The 19,621-nt window shown below is 42.5% G+C and overlaps 1 protein-coding gene across 1 annotated transcript in view; it reads left to right on the top strand.

Moving 5' to 3' along the window:
* Positions 1 to 19,336, top strand: part of ZNF518B (zinc finger protein 518B) — a 21,049-nt gene extending 1,713 nt beyond the window's left edge. Inside the window, exons 2-3 of the mRNA XM_023740229.1 lie at positions 8,040 to 8,133; positions 11,989 to 19,336. Of these exons, the coding sequence (XP_023595997.1) occupies positions 12,189 to 15,410 (3,222 nt within the window). The 5' untranslated portion in view covers positions 8,040 to 8,133; positions 11,989 to 12,188 and the 3' untranslated portion in view covers positions 15,411 to 19,336. The remainder of the gene's footprint in view (positions 1 to 8,039; positions 8,134 to 11,988) is intronic.
* The last annotated feature ends 285 nt before the right edge of the window (positions 19,337 to 19,621 follow it).

The raw sequence follows: 19,621 nt of genomic DNA, 5'->3' as shown, positions 1-19,621 counted from the left end.
CGGGCCGCGCCCCCGGCCGCCTTTGTGCCGCCGCGACCCCTCGGAGCGCCCCTGCCCGCGCCCTCCCCGCCCCCAGCTTTAAATGATGCCTCTCCGAGATCGCCTACCGGTCGGCGGAGCAGGAAGTGGCGTCAGAAGGCCATTTTTAAAGCCTCCTGCGGGCCTCGGAGGTAAGTGTTGACGTTTTTGATTTTCAGTCGTTAGAAGACACCCCAGGCGACCCCACGGTGGGCCCGGGCGTCCCCCGGGAGACAACGACGTAGTCTTATTGTACCCCCGCCTCCTTACCTAAGTACCACCACGTTGTTAGAGGTGGAGTCGCCTCGACTGGCCCACGTTTGGATATTGTGTACCATCGGTGTGATTGTGCCGACAATAAACTTGAAAACCAGACTGGCATCGTCTTTCCTTGGGAGTTTTCGAGAATGTGTCCAGGAATGGGCTTGGCCCATTGAGTGCCCGAGCATCCTTGTGTGTGTTCGTGTGCGTGTGTGTGTGAGAGGGAGAGAGAATGGATACGTATGGCGAAGGTTTGAATTGTTCCAAATGCCGATGTCACTCTTTGTGGGAACTCCCCCACCCAAGCCTGCCCTTTTAATCTTGTTGCTTTTGGGGTGGGTGGACTGTTTAAGGCAGGGGAAACAATGCTAGGTTCAAAAGAAATGACGATTCTTAGTGGGAAAGGGAAACCCAAAGAGGAGAATGGGAAAAACAATCTGAGTCCCTCTAGGTACCTTGTGGATTTAATGCATCTAGTTAAAATACCTTCTGATTTTAACAACTGGGAAAACGAACCATTTACCAACCTGACATTAAAAAATAAAAAGCAAAACACGGAGCACTTGGTTCTGTTTAAAAATGAAGTCTGTACAGCCAAACTGTAACATTATGTTAGAATCCTTAAGCAGTATCCCTTACGTTTTACGATTGAACCACCAACAAGAGTTAAGACAAGCCCTGGTCTCCAGAAGCTTGTACTTCTTTCATGTAGAAGAGCAGAGAGAAAGAATAGGAAGATATCTCTTTATCTCTCTGAGTCATAAATGCAAAGTTCAACCCAGCCTGTGATGTGTGTATAAGGAGTTACAGGCCAACGGTTCTGGAAGGCCAGAAAATGTTTAGAAATCGACATTGTGGAGTCTTTTTAAGTAGACTACATGTAGAATGTTCTCTTTAGAAAACACTTATCTTGGATGTAATTTAAAAATAACATTTTTGTATGTATTCAGCTTTGTTATCCTGATAGCATTCATTCAAGTGCAGTTTGAAAAAAAGCAGACAAAGGAGAGCATTGTGTTATTCATTGGGGCTCCTCCCTAATGTGTTATGCAAAACTAATGTGGATTTTAAAACTCCAGTAATGGCAATGAAAAAAAAAATCACCTCTCTCTCTCTTCGATTCTGTTTGCCTTGAAGTAAGGGGTTCTGGGCTAGTTTTCGTGCAAGAAGAAGAACAAAGAAGGACATTTTTATAATTGTCGCTTATGAAGGCTGCCATTTTTTTCAGTCATTCACTCATTACGTATTGAGGGCTTTCTGTGGCCAGGCCTTGTGCTGTTAACTATCATGGGATATTTCCCAGTCCTGATTGTTCTCGAACTGTCCCTGTACTGCGTTTTTCTTTGTTCACATACGCAGACTCAGCCAACTGCAGTTTCCAGGCTCCATCTTTGGGTTGAAAGTGACCAGACACTGTCCACTGCAGACATTCTCATCATGAGTGGAGGGAGGGGACATCAGAACCACCTGGGAGGAATTTTAAATCACATGCTGAGCTTCACCCCAGGAAAATGGCATCCTGAGTCATTAGGTCACATGTGTCCCGGGAATCCTTTTTTTTTTTTGAAGCTCTCTAAGTGGTTTTGCCACCCACCCCTGCTTGAGAGCACTGCTGGGGCACATTCCCCTTTATAGAAGAAACCAGGGCTGCAGGGCCCTGACTTAAATCCCAGCGTCAGGCTTCTGTTGCAGGGCTCTTGTGCAGTGCCTTGCTGCCACCCAGGGTGCTGAGCATAGACGGCTACGCCAGGGCCAGAGGCTATGAGACCAGATGGGACTTGGTGCCTGAGAAGACAGGCCTGGAAGAGCCTGTGGGACTTGCCATCCATTTAAATCACATCCGCAGCTCGCCAGCTCCAGGCAGGAAGTGAGGACCGGGCTGAAGTGGCAGCAGATCCTGACTTTTCAGTTCGAAGCCTCCCATCTCCTTGTTCCAAGCTCGCCCCTGCTCCACTCTTGAAAGATCGGGCAAGGGAAGGAGTGAGAATGTGGAAGAGCAAGGCTTCAGTGGCATGTCTTTTACGGGTTTACTATGAGGACTCAGGAGGTACTTAATAGTAGTAAATTAAGGGATACCACCTGCCCCCCACCCCCAAAAATGATAATAATTTGCAAACTACTTTCACACATAATCTATTTAAATGTACATGTTTGAACTGTAATTTTTAGGAAACCCGGGTCAGGGTAGCAGGAAACAGGATTTAGATTAGACACCAGATGCCACCCTTCACCAACTGTGATCTTACAAAAGCTATGCAGTTTCTCCAGACCTGGTATCTTGAGAGGAGTTAAAGGGTTTGGCTGAGGAAGAAGCAGATAATTCAAAGCTGGCTTTGAGGAATCTGGAGGTACTGTATGAACCTGCTCCTGCAGGGACCCCTTCCACTTGAGTCAGGCCAAGGTGCTCCAGTTGACAAAAGCTGCCAGGCACTGAAACAGAGCTCCCTGATCACATCTCTGATGTGGCATTGACCACTTTACTGAACCACCCATAGACATCTCACCTTCCCCCATTACACTCCTTAAAGACAGCAGCGAGTGACAGCATGATCATGGACTCACTCTGTGCCAGGCACTGTGCCAGCAGCATTGATGTTTCCAGTAATGGACGAGGTAGGTACTGGCCTTGCCCACTTTACAGAGAGCTTCAGTGATGTCTGCAAGGTCACATGACTAGGCAGAGGTGAGACTTAGAGTCTTAATCATCCCATGGCGATCCCAAGGTAGGGTCTTTGTCCCAGCTCATGCACCCTCGGGTAGGTTAGTGTATAAAGGATTGGTAGTATTTTGGCCATTTCTGTGTGCTTGTCCCTGTACCTGTAGTGTCAGGTGATTCTCAACCTTAGCTGCACATTAGAATCACCAGGGAAGCTTCTAAACCTCCTGGTGCCCAAGCTGCACCCTCCCCCCATCTCTAGTGATGGGGCCCAGCCTCATTATTTTAAGCTCCCCAGGTAATTCCGGTGTACGATATGGTGACCAACCATCCCAGCTTCCCCTCAACTTTTAATTTTAAAACTGGGAACTTCCTGGGTGAATTGGGACCAGTCGGTCACCCTCATGCAGCCATCATTGAGAACCACTGGGAGACGTTTCTTCTAGGTTTGATATACTTTTACTAAATTCTAAATCCATTTGTCCTGCAAAATCGTGGTTTACCCTTAAAGCAAGAAAATAGGGGAGACAACAATACACATGGCCTTCATTTTAGCACCTTTAGAGCTAAAATCTCTTGATATGTTGAATAACAGAACTTTGCAATGCCACTTGAAATATTAGCCTTGTTTTTACCTTGAATGTTTTTGTTAATGCTGATAGGAGCACATTTGCTCCTTGACATCCCCCCCCCACACACACACACAAACAGAACTGCAAGTTTGTTCCTTTGAAAGCTTTTTTAAAAATAACTCTGTACAATGACTTCATTTTCTAGTCTAGACTCAATTGATGTGCTCAGCAGTGTCAAGTTGATCCCCAAAGAACTGCTTTGTGGGGTGGGGGGTGTCGGGTGCAGACCATTCTTGCCTCTGACCACTAATGAAGTCATTTTGCCTTAAAAAACCAAACCCGCTGCTGTCGAGTCGATTCTGACTCATAGTGACCTTTTAGGGTACAGTAGAGCTGCCCCATAGGGTTTCCAGGGAGAGGCTGGTGCATTCGAACTGCTGACCTTTTGGTTTGGTTTGCAGCTGAGTTTTTAACCACTGCACCACCACCATTAATCAGGGGTATTTGTTAAGCTATCAGTTTCTGTTTCTCTGGACATTACTGAAATCTACATTTGAAGGGGTCTTACAAAGTACGTTGATTTATTTCTTGACAAAACAGCTACAGTTTGCCAAGCAGATAGGTATTCTCCAATCAGCCATGCAAATTCAACATCATTATCCTCCTTTTAGAAGTGAAGGAGCCCTGGCAGCTCGGTGGGTAAGCAGTTAACGCTGTGGTTAAGAAAGGTCGGTGGTTTGAACCTACCAGTCAGCTCTGTGGGAGAAAGATGTGGCAGTCTGCTTCCATAAAGATTACAGCCTTGGAAACCCTGTGGGGGCAGTTCTGCTCTGTCCTGTAGGGTCGTTATGGGTTGGAATAGACTCGACGGCAATGGGTTTGATTTTGGCTTTGGTTTTTACAAGTGAGAAAACTCAGACACTAGTTAAGTAACCTGTAATACACAGCTAGTAAGCCCAAGACCTAGGTCTTGAACCTTGTTCTTGATATCCTAAAGTCATTTCTCTGCTCTCTTACTTTGCGCTGCTTTCACATGTAAAGCAAAGAAATCAGAACCAGGGCTGTGCTGTAGCCTCCTCACCCCATTCTGTGCTGAAGCAATGTACCTGGTTTCTGAAGAAAATTTGGGATCCCAAAGCATTTGGAAGCGTTTGTCATTGCCACGTTGTTATCCAGATGGCACTCTACTTGCAGTTAAGTCATTTCTAAGTGCATGGCAGTTTGGCAAAAAGGAAATAATGCTTAATTGATCTTATTCCTTCTTTAGATCTCTTTACCAATTCAGTTCAGTTCTGACTCACTGTAATAGTCTAGGAGATAGCTCTTGCTGAGACCGCAGTTTCTTCCTGAGTACCCTCCAGCTGGGGATATATTAGCCACTTACATGTCTAATGTCAGATTTTTCCCCCAAGTATTGTCTACATGCTACAGGGCACTTGGGGTAGAATTGTTTGGAAAATTTTAGTTATTGGGGAATGTTAGATAAGCCTTTGCTATGGCTAAATAGACAAAAGGAACATAGGTGTATTTTTTGAGTACCTGCCTGTGCCACTGGGCTGAATGCTTGCATACATTATACATTTGCTTCTAAATCCCTTTAAGTTTGATGATACTAAAGCCTGTTTCCTGGCCTGTCACTGAATGTAGAAAAATCACTTGCCTAAGGACCCAGCAAATAAGGGGCACAGGATCAGGAATTGAACTCCGTTCCTACTCCGTTTGCTTTGCTCTTCATGGCTACAGCAGCTACATCCCTGCCCCAGCGGTGAATGTTCTAGAAGCCAAAATGAAAGGAAGACTTCTGTGTCAGAACTGCTGGAAAGAACTTCTGAAACTTCTCCATCCAGAAAGAATGCAGTTGGCACCAAATACTGTGTTTGCTGGCATCTCTCAGAACCAAGAATATGTGATGATCCACGACATCGTTGGCCAGCCATTTCTCTTACTTTTCGCATTAACAGCTAGCATGGAAACACATTCGTTGGCTAGAAGCGCACTTCACAGTTCTGTTGGGCTTGGAGGGAAATGGATAAGAAAAATGTAGTCCAGTAACTAGTTTATATATAAACCTAAACTGTAGGGAGTACTTTTTTAGTTAGGATATCTTTTCCTTGGTGATTGTAAGAGGCTCTTAGCCATTTTGTCACTAAGGCTAGGTGAGTGGTTTTGCCCCCAAGGTTTAAGTTGGTAAGTATTGTCTTTCAGGCTGTATAACCAAGCAAATATAATTAAGATTACAAAGTGAGATTCAGTGTATGTTCTAGAAAGAGCAGTTAGTTACCTGGCAGCTAAGAAGCCTGTATTTTAACCCCTCTGACTTTTTAAGTGACTGACATTTCTTCTTTTCTGCTTTCTTCATAAACAACATGGTAGATAGTATTAATTTTTAACGTGTTTCATGCTTATGATGTGTCAGTGACTTACCTAAATGAAATCTACTGACATTATCACATTGAATCCTCGTGACAACCCTGTGAGGTTGGTGCTGTTCTGTCACTGTCTCTGTGTCACAGGTGAGGAATCAGACACAGGTTCAGCAGTCTGCCCACATCACACACCTGGAAGATGACCACACTGGGATTTCAAGCTATTACCTGATTCCAGAACCTGTAGTTTCAAATACCATTTTGATGCTTAGTTCTCTTCTAATTCTGTTGAACATTGTTAGATTCCAGTATTTAGATGTCAAACAGTATAGTCTTTCATGTTTTGGATAGCCCTCACTGAACTGCTCCCCCCCCAAAAAAAATTGTTTGTTTTTTCACATATGCCCACATAGTAAGTCCAAGAAATCAAGGCAGGTAAGGTGAAAGTCAAAAAGAAAAACCCACCAGCAGAGATTGCATTTAGGCCCTTTCCTGGGAAAAGACAAAAGACTCGTTCAAAGGAAGTGCATTGGTAGTACACTGTGCTCTTGTCTTGGTGCATGGCAGGCCATCTTCAGCTGATGCTGTAGATAATTCTACTTTAAAAAAACTCATTGAATGCTGCTGAGTAATTTTTGGAAAACAGGCATCTTAATACATATGAACGCCTTATTGTGCCAAAAAGTTAATAATACTAAAAATTTTCTGTGTGTTTTGAGAGCCCCTCTAAGTTACCGGGAAGAAAGAATGTACTTTTCTAGTCCTAAGAAGTCAAGTGCAGAGGTCTGAAAGCGAGGCTTTGTGAGTTTGGAAGACAGGTGAGCACTGATCTGGATGTTAATAGTGACTTACTGAGTTTCTGCTTAGCATCAGGCCCATGCACGGCCCTTTATCTACAGTATCTCATATAATCCCGGATCATTGGCCCATTGGGCAGTAACTAGTCAAGAGGACCCACCTCCACAGGTGGTTGTACCTGGATATGAACCAGATGGAAGAAGTGGTATGTGGAAGGAAGAGGAGCTTGGGAGCCCATTACTTCAATGTGCCTGCTGCAGCTTTGGAGTGTCCACGTGTAAATATCAACATCATACCCATCCATCTTAGTTCTTCTGTACTACCGCCTCCGTTTACCTCTGTCTTGAGTGTTACAGCTGACATATTCTTCCCTCATGACTAGCCACACAAGTTGCAAAGGCCAAAGAGAACTCTGCTTATTCTGAAGAAGCCTGCCATCTTTTTCACCTGGACTGAGATAAGTGCCAATGTAATAACATTGCATTATTTTGAGAATGGTTTAGAAGCTCATGGCCCAAATACCCTGCCTTCTGCATTTAACTATATTTGCTAATCACAGCTTATGCTTCATACTGGCACTTGCCCCTGTGGAATCTTAATTCAAAATAACTGCTGGGACAGTTTTGTGGAGGCATCTCCAGGCAGAGTCTGTACTCCGCGTGAACTAGTTTCGTTCAGAATGCTTGCTCTCCACTTCTTGTTGCCAGTGTAAACTCTGCCTTTCCAAACTGGAATACATGGTCTTATAGTCCAGTCCACCCTAGATTCCAAGTCTTCAGTTTAGAAAGAATGACACCCTCCAAGTTTTAAAAGGACTTGGAAAGAAACTGGCAGTACAGCCCTCTGTGATTGTTGAAGAGGCTGGGAAAGGTGCTGGAAAATGTACGAATGGAATCCCAGTTTGGGTGATTCTTAAAATAGAAGAATCTCTTCACAGAGAATTTCTTAGGATTAATGTATAAGGTGTTATGTTGAAGCATTTGGTAAGCAAGTTGTGTCAGGCAAGTAGTAACCTGATTAGTTGATTTTCCCTCCCTTCCTTCCTTCCTTCCAGTTTGTTGTTGTTGTTAGGTGCCATTAAGTCGGTTCCAACTCATAGCGACCCTTTGTACAACAGAAAGAAACACTGCCTGGTGCTGGGCCATCCTCATAATCGTAGTTTTACGCTTGAGCCCATTTTTGCAGCCACTGTGTCAATCATCTATCTCACTGAGGTTCTTCCTCTTTTTTGCATGATGTCCTTCTCCAGGGACTGATACCTCCTGATAACATGTCCAAAGTATGTGAGACATAATCTTGCCATCCTTGCTTCTAAGGAGCATTTAGGCTGTACTTTTTCCAAAACAGATTTATTTATTCTTTTGGCAGTCCGTGATATATTCAATATTCTTCGCGAACACCACAATTCAAAGGCGCCAATTCTTCCAGTTAGTAGGATTGTAAAGCTGGAAGATGAGCAGAGGTGTGCATACCAATTGGTGTAATCCTCATGCAAAGCTTTTGAACAGAATTTTGAAAAGAACTGAGGGCTGGATGAGAGAAGAGATGTGCAGATTAATAACTGGTTGATCAAGAGGGATTAAGCTTTTGTTTGTTTCTTGTTTTTTTATTGCAAAGCTAGGATAGAAGAAAGTAAGTTACAAGGAGGCTGGTTTCATTTAAGGGTAAATCCTTTACAGTGACAACTATGTGGAAATAAAAGTAGCTACCTAAAAGGAAGGCATTTTCTGTTTGTGGCAGTATTAGAGCACTTACTGCATGACCCATAGATGAAGCTGTTTTAAGGTCTTAAATGCCACTGGGAGCTTTAACTAGTGATTTGTAATACTGGCTTTCATCAGAATTACCTGCAGTGCTTTACAAACCAAACCACAGATGTCATCACCCCCCCCACCCCCACCCATTCTCCCCAAGACTTCGATTCACTCACTAGCTTGGGGATGAGGCCCAGGAATGTTTATTGGAGGAGTCGTTCTGAGTCTCCTCTGGATTTGAGAATCAGTGGACCAGATGCCCTTAATCTCCCCTTTTCGGCCTCTGCATTCTTTGGGCCTGTGTGTTTCTTGGGCTCTGGTTACAGCTGTGGCTTCTCCCGTTTTAGCAGCTGGCAGCCTACATATGCTGACATGAGCGTGCTCGTGACAGTAGTGTTCATACACTTAAACAGTAAAAGTCTGATTTCAAGGATCAGCAATGTCAGACTGGACTTAGAAATCACCCAGTCCAGCCCCTCAGTTTATAGAGAGCAAGCTGATGAAGTTGGGTGACTTGATTAGCAGCAGACGTTTTCCTGGGTGTCCCTTCTTCCTCCCTTCACTAAAACCAATTTACAAATCTGGAAAATGAAGTGACTTCTTCCATCCACTCCTCTGAAAGTTCCACCTCTCTTAAATACCAGGAGTGCGGTGGAAAAGGAAATTCTTTGTCTTTGCCCTCCTTATCTGTTTCTCATTTGGAGGCATCCTGCCTGTGCCCTATCCAAAACCACAGTCGCCTTGCATAGGTAGGCATTTGCACATTGAGGGGATATACACACCTCACAGCCCCACAAACGTCTTCCTGGGGGCACGTTTATATGATAGAGCAAGTCCGGTTGAGCCCCACGATGTTATCAGGGCTTGGCTGCATGCTGGAAGTTGCTTTTGAAAGGAGGTAACTGTATTTTACAAATGTAAAACAGGAAAAGGCAATCGAGCCAAAATAAGAAATACTAAAGCCTATCGTCAGATACAGTGCGTTTCTTACGGTGCTCCCCAGAGCTGCTTTATTAAGGGAAGATTTTATGTCGAGCTAGATCTGAATATGCAACAGATGTTTCTCCTGATCCTTACAAGTGATGGTTCTGCTCCCAGCTTGGGTCTTTCAGTCTGGTGTTGTGTGGCGCTTGGCCTGTTAGTGTGCCAGAATGAAGCTGCTATTCTCCCTCCTATTGCTGCCTGTCACTGAACAAACACTGAGCACCTCCCGTGCCTCTTGGTACTTAGAGAAGCACTTTAAAATTTCAAAAGTGTTTTCTAATGCTCTTTTAGCATTTTAGTCAACAGAGGGGTCCTGCAGGAGAGGTTGAGTAAGTGCCCTTAATTCTGACTGCCAGATGAAGAAGTTGACTTTCCAAAAGTTTAAGTGGCTTCTTTAAGGTCATAAAAGAAAAGGCCTTTAGCAGATCCCAAACTGGAATGATTTTTGTTTGGCTCCTAGTTCTGTGTATTCTGAGGGCAGGAGGGAGGTGGGGGGCAGGGGGTGTCTTTAAAGATCAATGAACTATTTTCATATAAAAATTAGTGACTGTTTTACACACAATGTGTGTGAATATTGGAGTAACTTGCTTTAGCTACCATTTATCACCTGCTAACCTGATCCAAGCCATAGACATCTCTCACCTCAGTCCCCCTGCTGCTACTGTTGTATCCCTCACAGACTCTTCACAGCAGCTAGAGACTTGTTGAGATATAAGTCAGGCCCTGTCATGCCACTGCTCTAATGTCTCTTCTGGCTTCCCATTCCATGTAGAGGAAAGGCCCCATCCTTACCATATTGTGGTATAGATCCTTCTGTGACCAGTCTCCCTGTTCCCTCTGACCATATTGCCCCCGTTCTCGTTCCCATCCCGCCTCAGGGCCTCCTTGCTGTTTCCCACATAGGCCAGGCCCACTTCCCACAAGACATTTGCTTCTGTCTTCTTGAAACACCCTTTTCCCAGACAGTCACATTGCTCCCTCCCTGGCTGCCCTCAGATCTCTGCGCAAATGTCTGCTTATTGTGATGCCTTTCGTAACTACCCTCACCTCAACACCCTAACCCTATACCTCATCGCACAGGCACTCCCTGCCTTGTTTTGTGCTATTTTTTTTTCCCAATTAACTTAACCTTTTCTGGCAAATAAATGCATATCCTATTTCCCCCCTTTATAGTATACACATCACAAGGGTAGGGATTGATTTCCTTTTGTTTACTTCTTCTCAGCAGCACTTAGAATAGTTCCTGGCACATAAGAGATATGTGGTATGATGTTGAAAGAATAAGTGATTACTTGTCTACTTAACATTGCCAGTATCACTGGCTCTTAACACTGGTGAAAGCAGATGGAGTATAAAAGCGAGAGTTGGTGTCCAAACTGTTAATAAGCTGTAATGTAGAAATGAATGTAAAGACCTGGGCCGAAGCCCTGGCTCTAGCACTTGATAACTAACATATTCTCAGCCTGAAATGACAATAATTCCTGTACAAGGTTTAGTGAGGTTAATACGAAATTGTTGTTAGGTGCCGTCAAATTGGTTCTGACTCCCAGCGACTCTGTGTACAATAGAACAAAACACTGCCCAGTTCTGCACCATCCTCACAATTGTTGTTATGCTTGAGCCTACTGTTGGTTGCAGCCACTATGTCAGTCCATTTTTGAGGGTCTTCCTCTTTTACGCTGACCCTTTACTTTACCAAGCATGATGTCCTTCTCTAGGAACCGGTCAGTGCCATCTGATAACATGTCCAAAGTACGTGAGATGAAGTCTTGCCATCCTCACTTCTAAGTAGCTTTCTGGCTATACTTCTTTCAAGATAGATTTGTTCATTCTTCTGGCAGTCCATGGTATATTCCATATTTTTCGCCAGCACCACAACTCAAAGGCATCAGTTCTTTGGTCTTCCTTATTCATTGTCCAGCCTTCACATGCATACGAGGTGATTGAAAACACCACGATTTGGGTCAGGCGCAGCTTAGTCCTCAGAATGACATCTTTGCTTTTTAGCACTTTAAAGAGGTCTTTTGCAGCAGATTTGCCCAGTGCAATATCTTGTTTGATTTTTTGACTGCTGCTTCCATGGGCATTGATTATGGATCCAAGTAGAATGAAATCCTTAACAACTTCAGTATTTTCTCCACTTGTCATGATGTTGCTTATTGGTCCAGTTATGAGGATTTTTGTTTTCTTTCTGTTGAGGTGTAATCCATACTGAAGGCTATGATCTTTGATTATGCCTGTGAAATTGCTGGCATATGCTGTACACCGGAAAATCAGTTTTACTGAGCAAAGGCTACTCCAAACAATCACTGTGACTTCTTGGCTTCTGGCATATCTGTGTTCATGGTTGGTCTAAAGTGGTGATGTTTAGCGGCCTGAGTTTGGAAACATTTTCATTGAAGACTTGTTATTTGTCAATTCTGTTGTTTTGTGTTATTATCAGTATGCATCTTAGATAACATGATGAGATTTAGCATAAAATTCCCAAGACCATTAAAACATAGAGAAGTTTAATAGCAGGTAAGCTAAACCTTAAGTTCATATACTAATCATTCTTTATGATTTTTTTTTTCCTTTAGTGTTGCCTGGAATATCAGAAAATTGGAAGCAATCGTATTTTGGGATCATGAACCTGCTGTGGCAGTGTATAAAAAAAGATAATTAAGTATGCTGCCAGAGAGTAGCTGCTTTTCTTCTAGTCACAAAATATGTTGAAGGATGCCTCCTAAGAATTTCATCACATGAAGTCTTTCTGAATCTCAATGGACTCTTTCTAGAAATGCAGATAAAGATGATGAAGGATATTGGACAGCAGTTATATACTCCACAAGTGAATGACAGACACAATTCCTTGACCATGTCACTCAAGCAACCTAATGCTAATAGAGTGACTCAACCAGATGGACAAGAAGCTCAAGCCCTTTTCTATCAAGGCTTAGAGACAGAGGCTGCCATGATGACCATTGCTACATGTATAAAATGCAAAAGTGTTCACAAAGTCCCTCTTCAAGACTTAAAAAAGGGTATTGGACAAAGCCAAAAAGACAAATACGTCTGTTTCACATGTAGCCTTGGTGTGCCTCCTCCCCGTTTTCATTTTGTGAACAATAATTGCAGTGCTGCTCATGTAGGAAATACAGCTGAAGCCATCTCCAGCTCTGTCGGTAATAAATTTAAGGTAAGGAACTTTAAGCCAGGCAAATACTATTGTGATAAATGCCGATTTTCCACCAAGGACCCTCTGCAGTACAGAAAGCACACACTTCAGCATGAAGAGATCAAATTCATTTGTTCTCACTGCAGCTACATTTCATATACAAAAGGAGAGTTTCAAAGGCATTTGGTGAAACATACAGGTGTATTCCCTTATCAATGTGAGTATTGTGACTATGGTGCTATTAGGAATGATTATATTGTCAAACACAGGAAGAGAGTACACGAGAAGGTTGGTGGTAAACGGCCACCCAAAACTGTTGCCAAGTTGGAGCCAAAAAGAACTAGCACATCCAAACAAAACCCAGAGCTTTTAAAAGCTTCCAATCTGAGTACAACATTTCAAAATAAATTGTCCGATCAACTTTCCAGGTTCTCCCTCCACACAAATAAAGACAAGATGCACAATATCATGCTGATACCAGAATCAAAGGAATACCAAAAAGATGTAGTGTGTATTCCAAATAAAATGACCCTGTCTGAGCCGAGTGACGTCAGCCTGTTTGAGAACAAAAATGTTGAGGTAGAAGTGTTATCCCCAGCAAAAGAGCCCGTTCAGCCAGGCGTGCCATTAACAGTTGTAGCACCAGCAGAACTAGTTGTCCCTGCAAACTGTTTAGCCCAGCTGATAGACGTGAAGGTTGTCAATGGAACACAGCAACTTGTTCTGAAACTCTTTCCTCTGGAAGAAAATAATAGTCTTGAAGCAGGTGGAGGGGATGGAGGTAATTCTGAGCTTATGATGAAAGAGGTTTCGAGTGAACAAGAAAAAACATCTTCAGAACAAACAAAGTCACAGATGGTTGAGGGGAATGTTGGAAAACTTGCAGGCCTTGATAATCTTCAATCTTCAGTGCACAAACAACTGAAAAATGTGAAATGGTTAAAGTCTTATGATTTCTTCATGTCAAATTCTAGTGTGTACAGCCAGGGAGAATCCTTTCTAAGCCCTGATAGAGTTGAGGATTTGCAGAAAAAAAATAATTTGTATCCACATAGAACTGCACCTCCTTCCATTGCCTTAAAAGGTCATTCTCCATCATCTGTAGTAAAAAACAGTGTTTTATGTGGTCTTGGAACTGTATCAAACCGTTTTCCATATAAGGCTGCGGCTTTTCCTGAAGATGGACAGAATTTACACAGCGACTCACAGCCATTGTTTCCTCTTGCTGTACCGCCTGCAGCCTTTTCCTTCTGTGGAGAAAAGGGCTTGTTGCCTGTAAGTGAAAATGACTTTGAATCTAGAAGTGAAATCAGTATTCCTTTAAAAATGGTTTCCTCTAACAGGAAGCTGAAAGATAACCAGACAGAGGCAGTTTCAGATATAGACCAGGTCTCCTCTCAACATAAAAGTGAATATCTACACATAAACATAACTGGAGAAGATAGATCTCAACAACCCAGGGAGAAGCCTTTGGAGTTAAAGAATTCTGAAAGAAATAACGACTGTTTTGATGGTCCAGTCATCTCATCAGTATTTTCTCTGAGCTCTGGATCTGAAAACGTTCCTGAAGGCATCAAGTGGAATAGTTCAACTTCCAAAATAAAGTCAATTGAACTGTTACGCAGAAAGATAGCTCAGTTAATTGAGTCCTGTGGCAAGCCTTCAACTTTGGCTGCAAATAATGCACATCGTCGTCCTGTAGGGCAAGCATCAAAGGTAACTTCAAAAGCTACCTCTGAAAGTATTCAAGAAATTAATGTGTCATTTACTGGCTCTGGCTATTCCACAGGTACTCCCCAAAAATCTCAGGATGATGGTGGTATTAGTGGACAGATTACTCATGAGCAGATATACCCACAGTTTATAGATGGCAGTGATGGGACGACCAAAAGCAGAATAATCAGGAAGGCTCATGTTGCTGCTCCAGTGTTGATCCCCAAAGGGGCTGTGTTGAGGGTTCTTAATTCCTCCAAGGATGCCCACATTATAGAGGCTACCTGTGAAGCACCTGTCGGCATACCTTGCAGTGAAACACGGTTAATAAAACCTGTTCCATTCTGCCCTGTGAAACAGACTGACTCAGACTTACAGATACTGGCAAATGAAAGTGGGCCAATAGACATGTCCCAACACCTGGAGACATCTCTTCAGCCTAAGCCAAAAAAAGAGAGTGCTCTCTGTACCACGACCCCTAGAAAAGCTGTCCCCCTGCATGGACAGCAAGGAAGCAGTGAATTGAGTAGGCAAGGGAAACTGCTTTCCAGAAATCTTCCCATAAATCGAAATAAAACTAAACAAGTAAACTCATCCAAGAAGAAGAACAAAATTCAGGCTGATCCCAGCTGCTATCTCAAGGATCCTTCAATTTTTCAGGTTGCAAGACAACTTCGACTTATAGCGGCTAAACCAGACCAGTTGATTAAATGCCCCCGTCGGAACCAGCCAGTCATTGTGTTGAACCATCCCGATGTGGACTCACCAGAAGTGACCAATGTGATGAAGGTAATAAACAAGTACAAAGGCAATGTCCTCAAAGTCGTCCTATCAGAGAGAACCAGGTGCCAGCTAGGCATCAGACGGCATCATGTGCGGCTCACCTACCAGAATGCAGAAGAAGCCAATCGTATAAAACGGCAAATGATGTTGAAAATGAAACTTAAAAAAGTTCATAAGAACAACTACCAGGTGGTGGATTCCTTGCCTGATGATGCATCACAGTGTATATTTAAGTGCTGGTTTTGTGGGCGGCTGTATGAAGACCAGGAAGAGTGGATGAGTCATGGCCAACGGCACTTGATAGAAGCAACTAGAGATTGGGATGTTCTTTCTTCCAAGGGCAAATAATAAGTAAAAAATTGGTCTTTGGAGCAAATTGTTTTAGTTGATGCTCGTTCAGCTCCCCTCCCCCACCCCAACTCAGTAGGAGAAATACAGACTGTAGGGATGGAAGGATTGTTAATTCTTCAGATATCCTGTAGGAATGTTGAGATCCAGGGTTCTTAACCTGGGATATGTCACTGGGCCTCGGAAAGTCTTCAAAGCTCCTGAAATTGTACGCACAAATGTATGTACATGCATTTTTTGGAAAGAGAACATGTGAAACTTTTTCAGTAGATTTTCAGTGAGGTCTGAGACCTTTCTTTGTTTAGTACCCCATTTTCTGAGTAGATACAGATCTTTCATAATCTGTGGAGAGGGGTGAGTTTAGAATGTTTTACTTATGTTCTTTATATAACAAAATGCTACTGAAGAATTAAACAAATGTCTTTGTGTCCACATCCACTCTGGTTTTGCTTTAACTCGTCTCCTGAATATTTCGTACATCATGGAAATTATATTTTCTGCTTTATTAGTTGTCTTAAATTTGGTTATAGAAAAAATGACCATTCTTTTTAATCCCTCCCCTGTTTTATAACACTCGTAAGAGTTCTGTATGGCACAGAGAATTGTGCCTTTGTCAGCCATTGTAAAGAAATGGTTCCAAGGGTATGCCTGAATTTACTAAATCAACAGCAGGTGTTAGGGGAAGAAAGAAGACCTTTTCAGACATTTAGCTTTTGCTTTTTAAGTATCTTGATTTATGATAATAAAGGAGGGGATGTGCCTTTTGCAGAAAAGATGATCATGGGGTGGGGGTGGGGGACCATGTAAAATTAAGTCTCCTTTCTTTGCCCTTATTACTCCCACAAACATAAGTGGCCAAACAGGCTTCATTATAGCATAGATAACACTTGGGAAGACAATTCAGGTAGCCTTGTACAGGAAATTGTGATGGAGTTTAATGCAGCTTTTTGTTTTCATTGAGTGAAAACTGTGTTTCCTTCCAGAGCCCTTGGATGAGTGCAGTGCATTTGTCCTTGGTCACTTCTGGGTCACGGACACTGCTCCCCTAGGTCATATCCTAGTCTCTCTTTACCATTACCAACCATTGGAATAGGGCCCCCTGTAGAATAGGACAGCTTCCCTGCTCACCGCCTGTCCCTTTTGTGCCTTTGAGGCTCTTCCTTCTGAAACTACTAGAAATGGGCAGGAATCAGCACAGTTGAAATATCCCACCATCTTTACTAAGGCCATAGAAACACTACCCCTGGTTTTCACTGTACCAATCTGGTTCTGCTTTATCTTAGCTTTTTCTAGGGAAGCACCTCTGGGAACACTTCTTCCCACCCCATCTCCACCAACTGATGTCAGGACTGGTCCTGACCGATATCCAGCACCTTTGTGTAAATTAGAAAAGCCTGTCCTCTGGATTCTTGCAGCCTTTTGGGCAGATGGTTTGGCAAATATAGCTGGGACAGGTTCTTAGTCCTCACTTGACTACTCAGTAGGGCACCTTCCTGCAAACCACAAGGGACACAACCACAAAGCAGCCTCAGCTTGTGTGTTTGCCTCTCTTCAGGTACTGCTTCCTTCCTTGGGGGATGCAGTGGTGCAGTGAGTGAAACTGGAGGCTGTTCTATCTGGAAATCACACCAGCGAGATTTCTGTCTCGTTGGGTATTCAATTGGAGACTTAACCGATTTTTTCCACATGGGAAAGTCTTAGGTTATCCTCTGACAGATGGGATTGTAATCCTTTGTAGTTGGTTCTCATTACAGATAATATTTCTCATATGTAATTCAATACATGATCATTAAGTTGATTAACTGGCTAATTTTTATTGAAATTTAAAACTTCCTGTATTGATTTTCAAGTGCATGTGTGTGTACCCATATAAATATTTTTTACCAGATGAAAATAGCAGTAGCTATTTTTCTGATTTCCTGTTTTATAATGACATGTGGGCTGGAAAAATGTAAAACTTTTTTATATTCTAGAAATAATTTATTTTGGAAGTACATTTTTATAAGGTTCTGATCTCGTTTTTAGATAACAAAAGCACAGTGATGTAGGATCTGATTTATTTGAACAGACGGGAGTAGGGACCCCCATGGGTCACTTCATTACAGCATTTAGTCTGGGCATTTTCAGTTGGTGCTTTTTGGGAAATGGACTTTGCGTACCACTTCACTACATAAAGGAGAGCATTCTGAAGCTTTATCCACATATAAATTTGCAGCCCTCTCACAGGAAAGAAGATTCCCAAAATGTGGAGAGGAGAGGAGAAGAATAGAGGCTGTGACTGACTTTTTCTATACCTCACCCCTCAGCAGCATCTTTCCTGAAAGGCTAGATTGCAAGTTGGCCATGAATCAGGTCAAAGTGTTAAGTGTCAACATGAATTATTTGCACTTTGTAGCATCAACTATTTCTCAAGTATTAACTAAAACACGGCTTATGTAATTGGATGGAGCTGAATTTTATAAGTAGAAAATGTAGCAAATCTTTTGGGGGATTCTCAGAACTATAATACTTCTTAAGGAATTGTGAAGATTTCTGGAAGTCATTAAAATGGGAAAGCAAAAAGTGTCTGCTTTCCCCATATAGCGAGCTTTGGAAAATAGTGTGTTAACACATAGGTAAATGCCATGAAATGAACATATTTTTAACAAAAGTTGGAGTAGGATCAGAACTGTGTTGAGTATTTGTGTACTCTAGATTTTGAAGGACCTCACCACAGTTTATTAATAGTAGTAATTAATAAAGTTATTTAAGCTTACTTTTTAAGGTAGGTTTTCTTGCTTTTTGAGGGACCAGAAAGAAGACGATATTATATTTATGGTATATAGGAAATAGAGGGAAAAAATTAAAAACAATAAAAGTATACTCTAGTAGATGATATTTTATCTGCAACCCAAAACATTTTGTGAACCCCTATTATGGCCCTGGTAGTGCAGTGGTGAAGAGCTTGGCTGCTAACTAAAAGGTTGGCAGTTTGAATCCACCAGTGGCTCCTTGGAAACCCTATGGGGCAGTTCTGCTGTGCCCCATAGGGTCGCTATGAGTCAGAATCAACTCGACAGCCACAGGTTTTTGACTGTGGGCCAAATGTTGAACTAAACTGAACACAACACTATTAACCCCAAAAGCTTCATCCATCTTTCTTTAGGATATATAAGCCATTCCAGAAAATGAAGAAATGATGCTGTCTGGCCTCTAGAATAACTTTTGAATCCCTGAATGTCAGTATAAGCAGAAAATAAAACCTTGCTTAACATGTTTTAAGTATTATAAGTCCTGTGTTAACATTTTGTGTGTCTGCTGCTCTGGTTTTAAAACAGATGTTGGTGTGTAGATACAGAGATGTTGGCATAAATTTTGTTAAATAAAGCGTCTAAAATTTTCTCTGCCCTTTCATTTCAAATGTTAAGCAAGATGTCTATTTATTACACAGCCTATCTTATATGATACATTTCTGAACCACATAAAGGCATCATCATACACAACGTAGGCGATTTGAATTCCACTGCAGTGTATTTTGAATTAGGTGCACTGGTGGTTAACCATACATATCCTAATGCGAGACCACATTACTGTTTGTTTTGCTTTGGCTTAAATTTGCAGGAGATGCTGGTGTTGGCAGCAGCAGCAATTTTCCTACTGTGGTCAATAATGGTCCTAGCAGAGAATGTAGATGGGCACTTAACCTGCCCTTCATGTCTAGCCTCTCAAGTCGAGGTAAGGTGGGGCCTTGGGTGGAAGAGTTCCCAAGCAGTCTGTGGGCCTGCTGGGCTATATGAGAGTAGTTACGTGTTTGACTCCATCTATCAAACATCATACGGACCCCCGAGCACCTGATTACACATACATTTTGGAGGGAGGTGTATGAGAATATTTGGAGAGTGGGCTTAATTCCCTCCTCGTATTCCCAAGACCTAAGTAGTCAAAAGAGGAAGAGAATTGGAGTTCAGATGAATAGTGGCAGACCCTGGGGAAAAAATGAGAAGATGTGAGTTGTTTAAGCTCAGCTATTTGCCTAATTAATTTATTATTAAAGTCTTAATGATCATTATCCTCTGGAATTCTATAGGACTGGTCTAATAAGTCGTTACCATCTTTGACATTGGTTATTTAGGGGAAAGTAGAGATCAGATAAGGCAGTGGGAGCCTGAAGCAGGGTTTGTATTCAACATGAACTACCATTGGTAGCTGTAGTGTAGTGAAGAGAATGGGAG

This window comes from Trichechus manatus, unplaced genomic scaffold (genome assembly GCF_000243295.1).
Source record: "Trichechus manatus latirostris isolate Lorelei unplaced genomic scaffold, TriManLat1.0 scaffold00150, whole genome shotgun sequence".
Classification (NCBI taxonomy): domain Eukaryota; kingdom Metazoa; phylum Chordata; class Mammalia; order Sirenia; family Trichechidae; genus Trichechus; species Trichechus manatus.
Note: the sequence above shows the minus strand (reverse complement) of the source record. Positions and strands in the feature narration are given on the sequence as shown.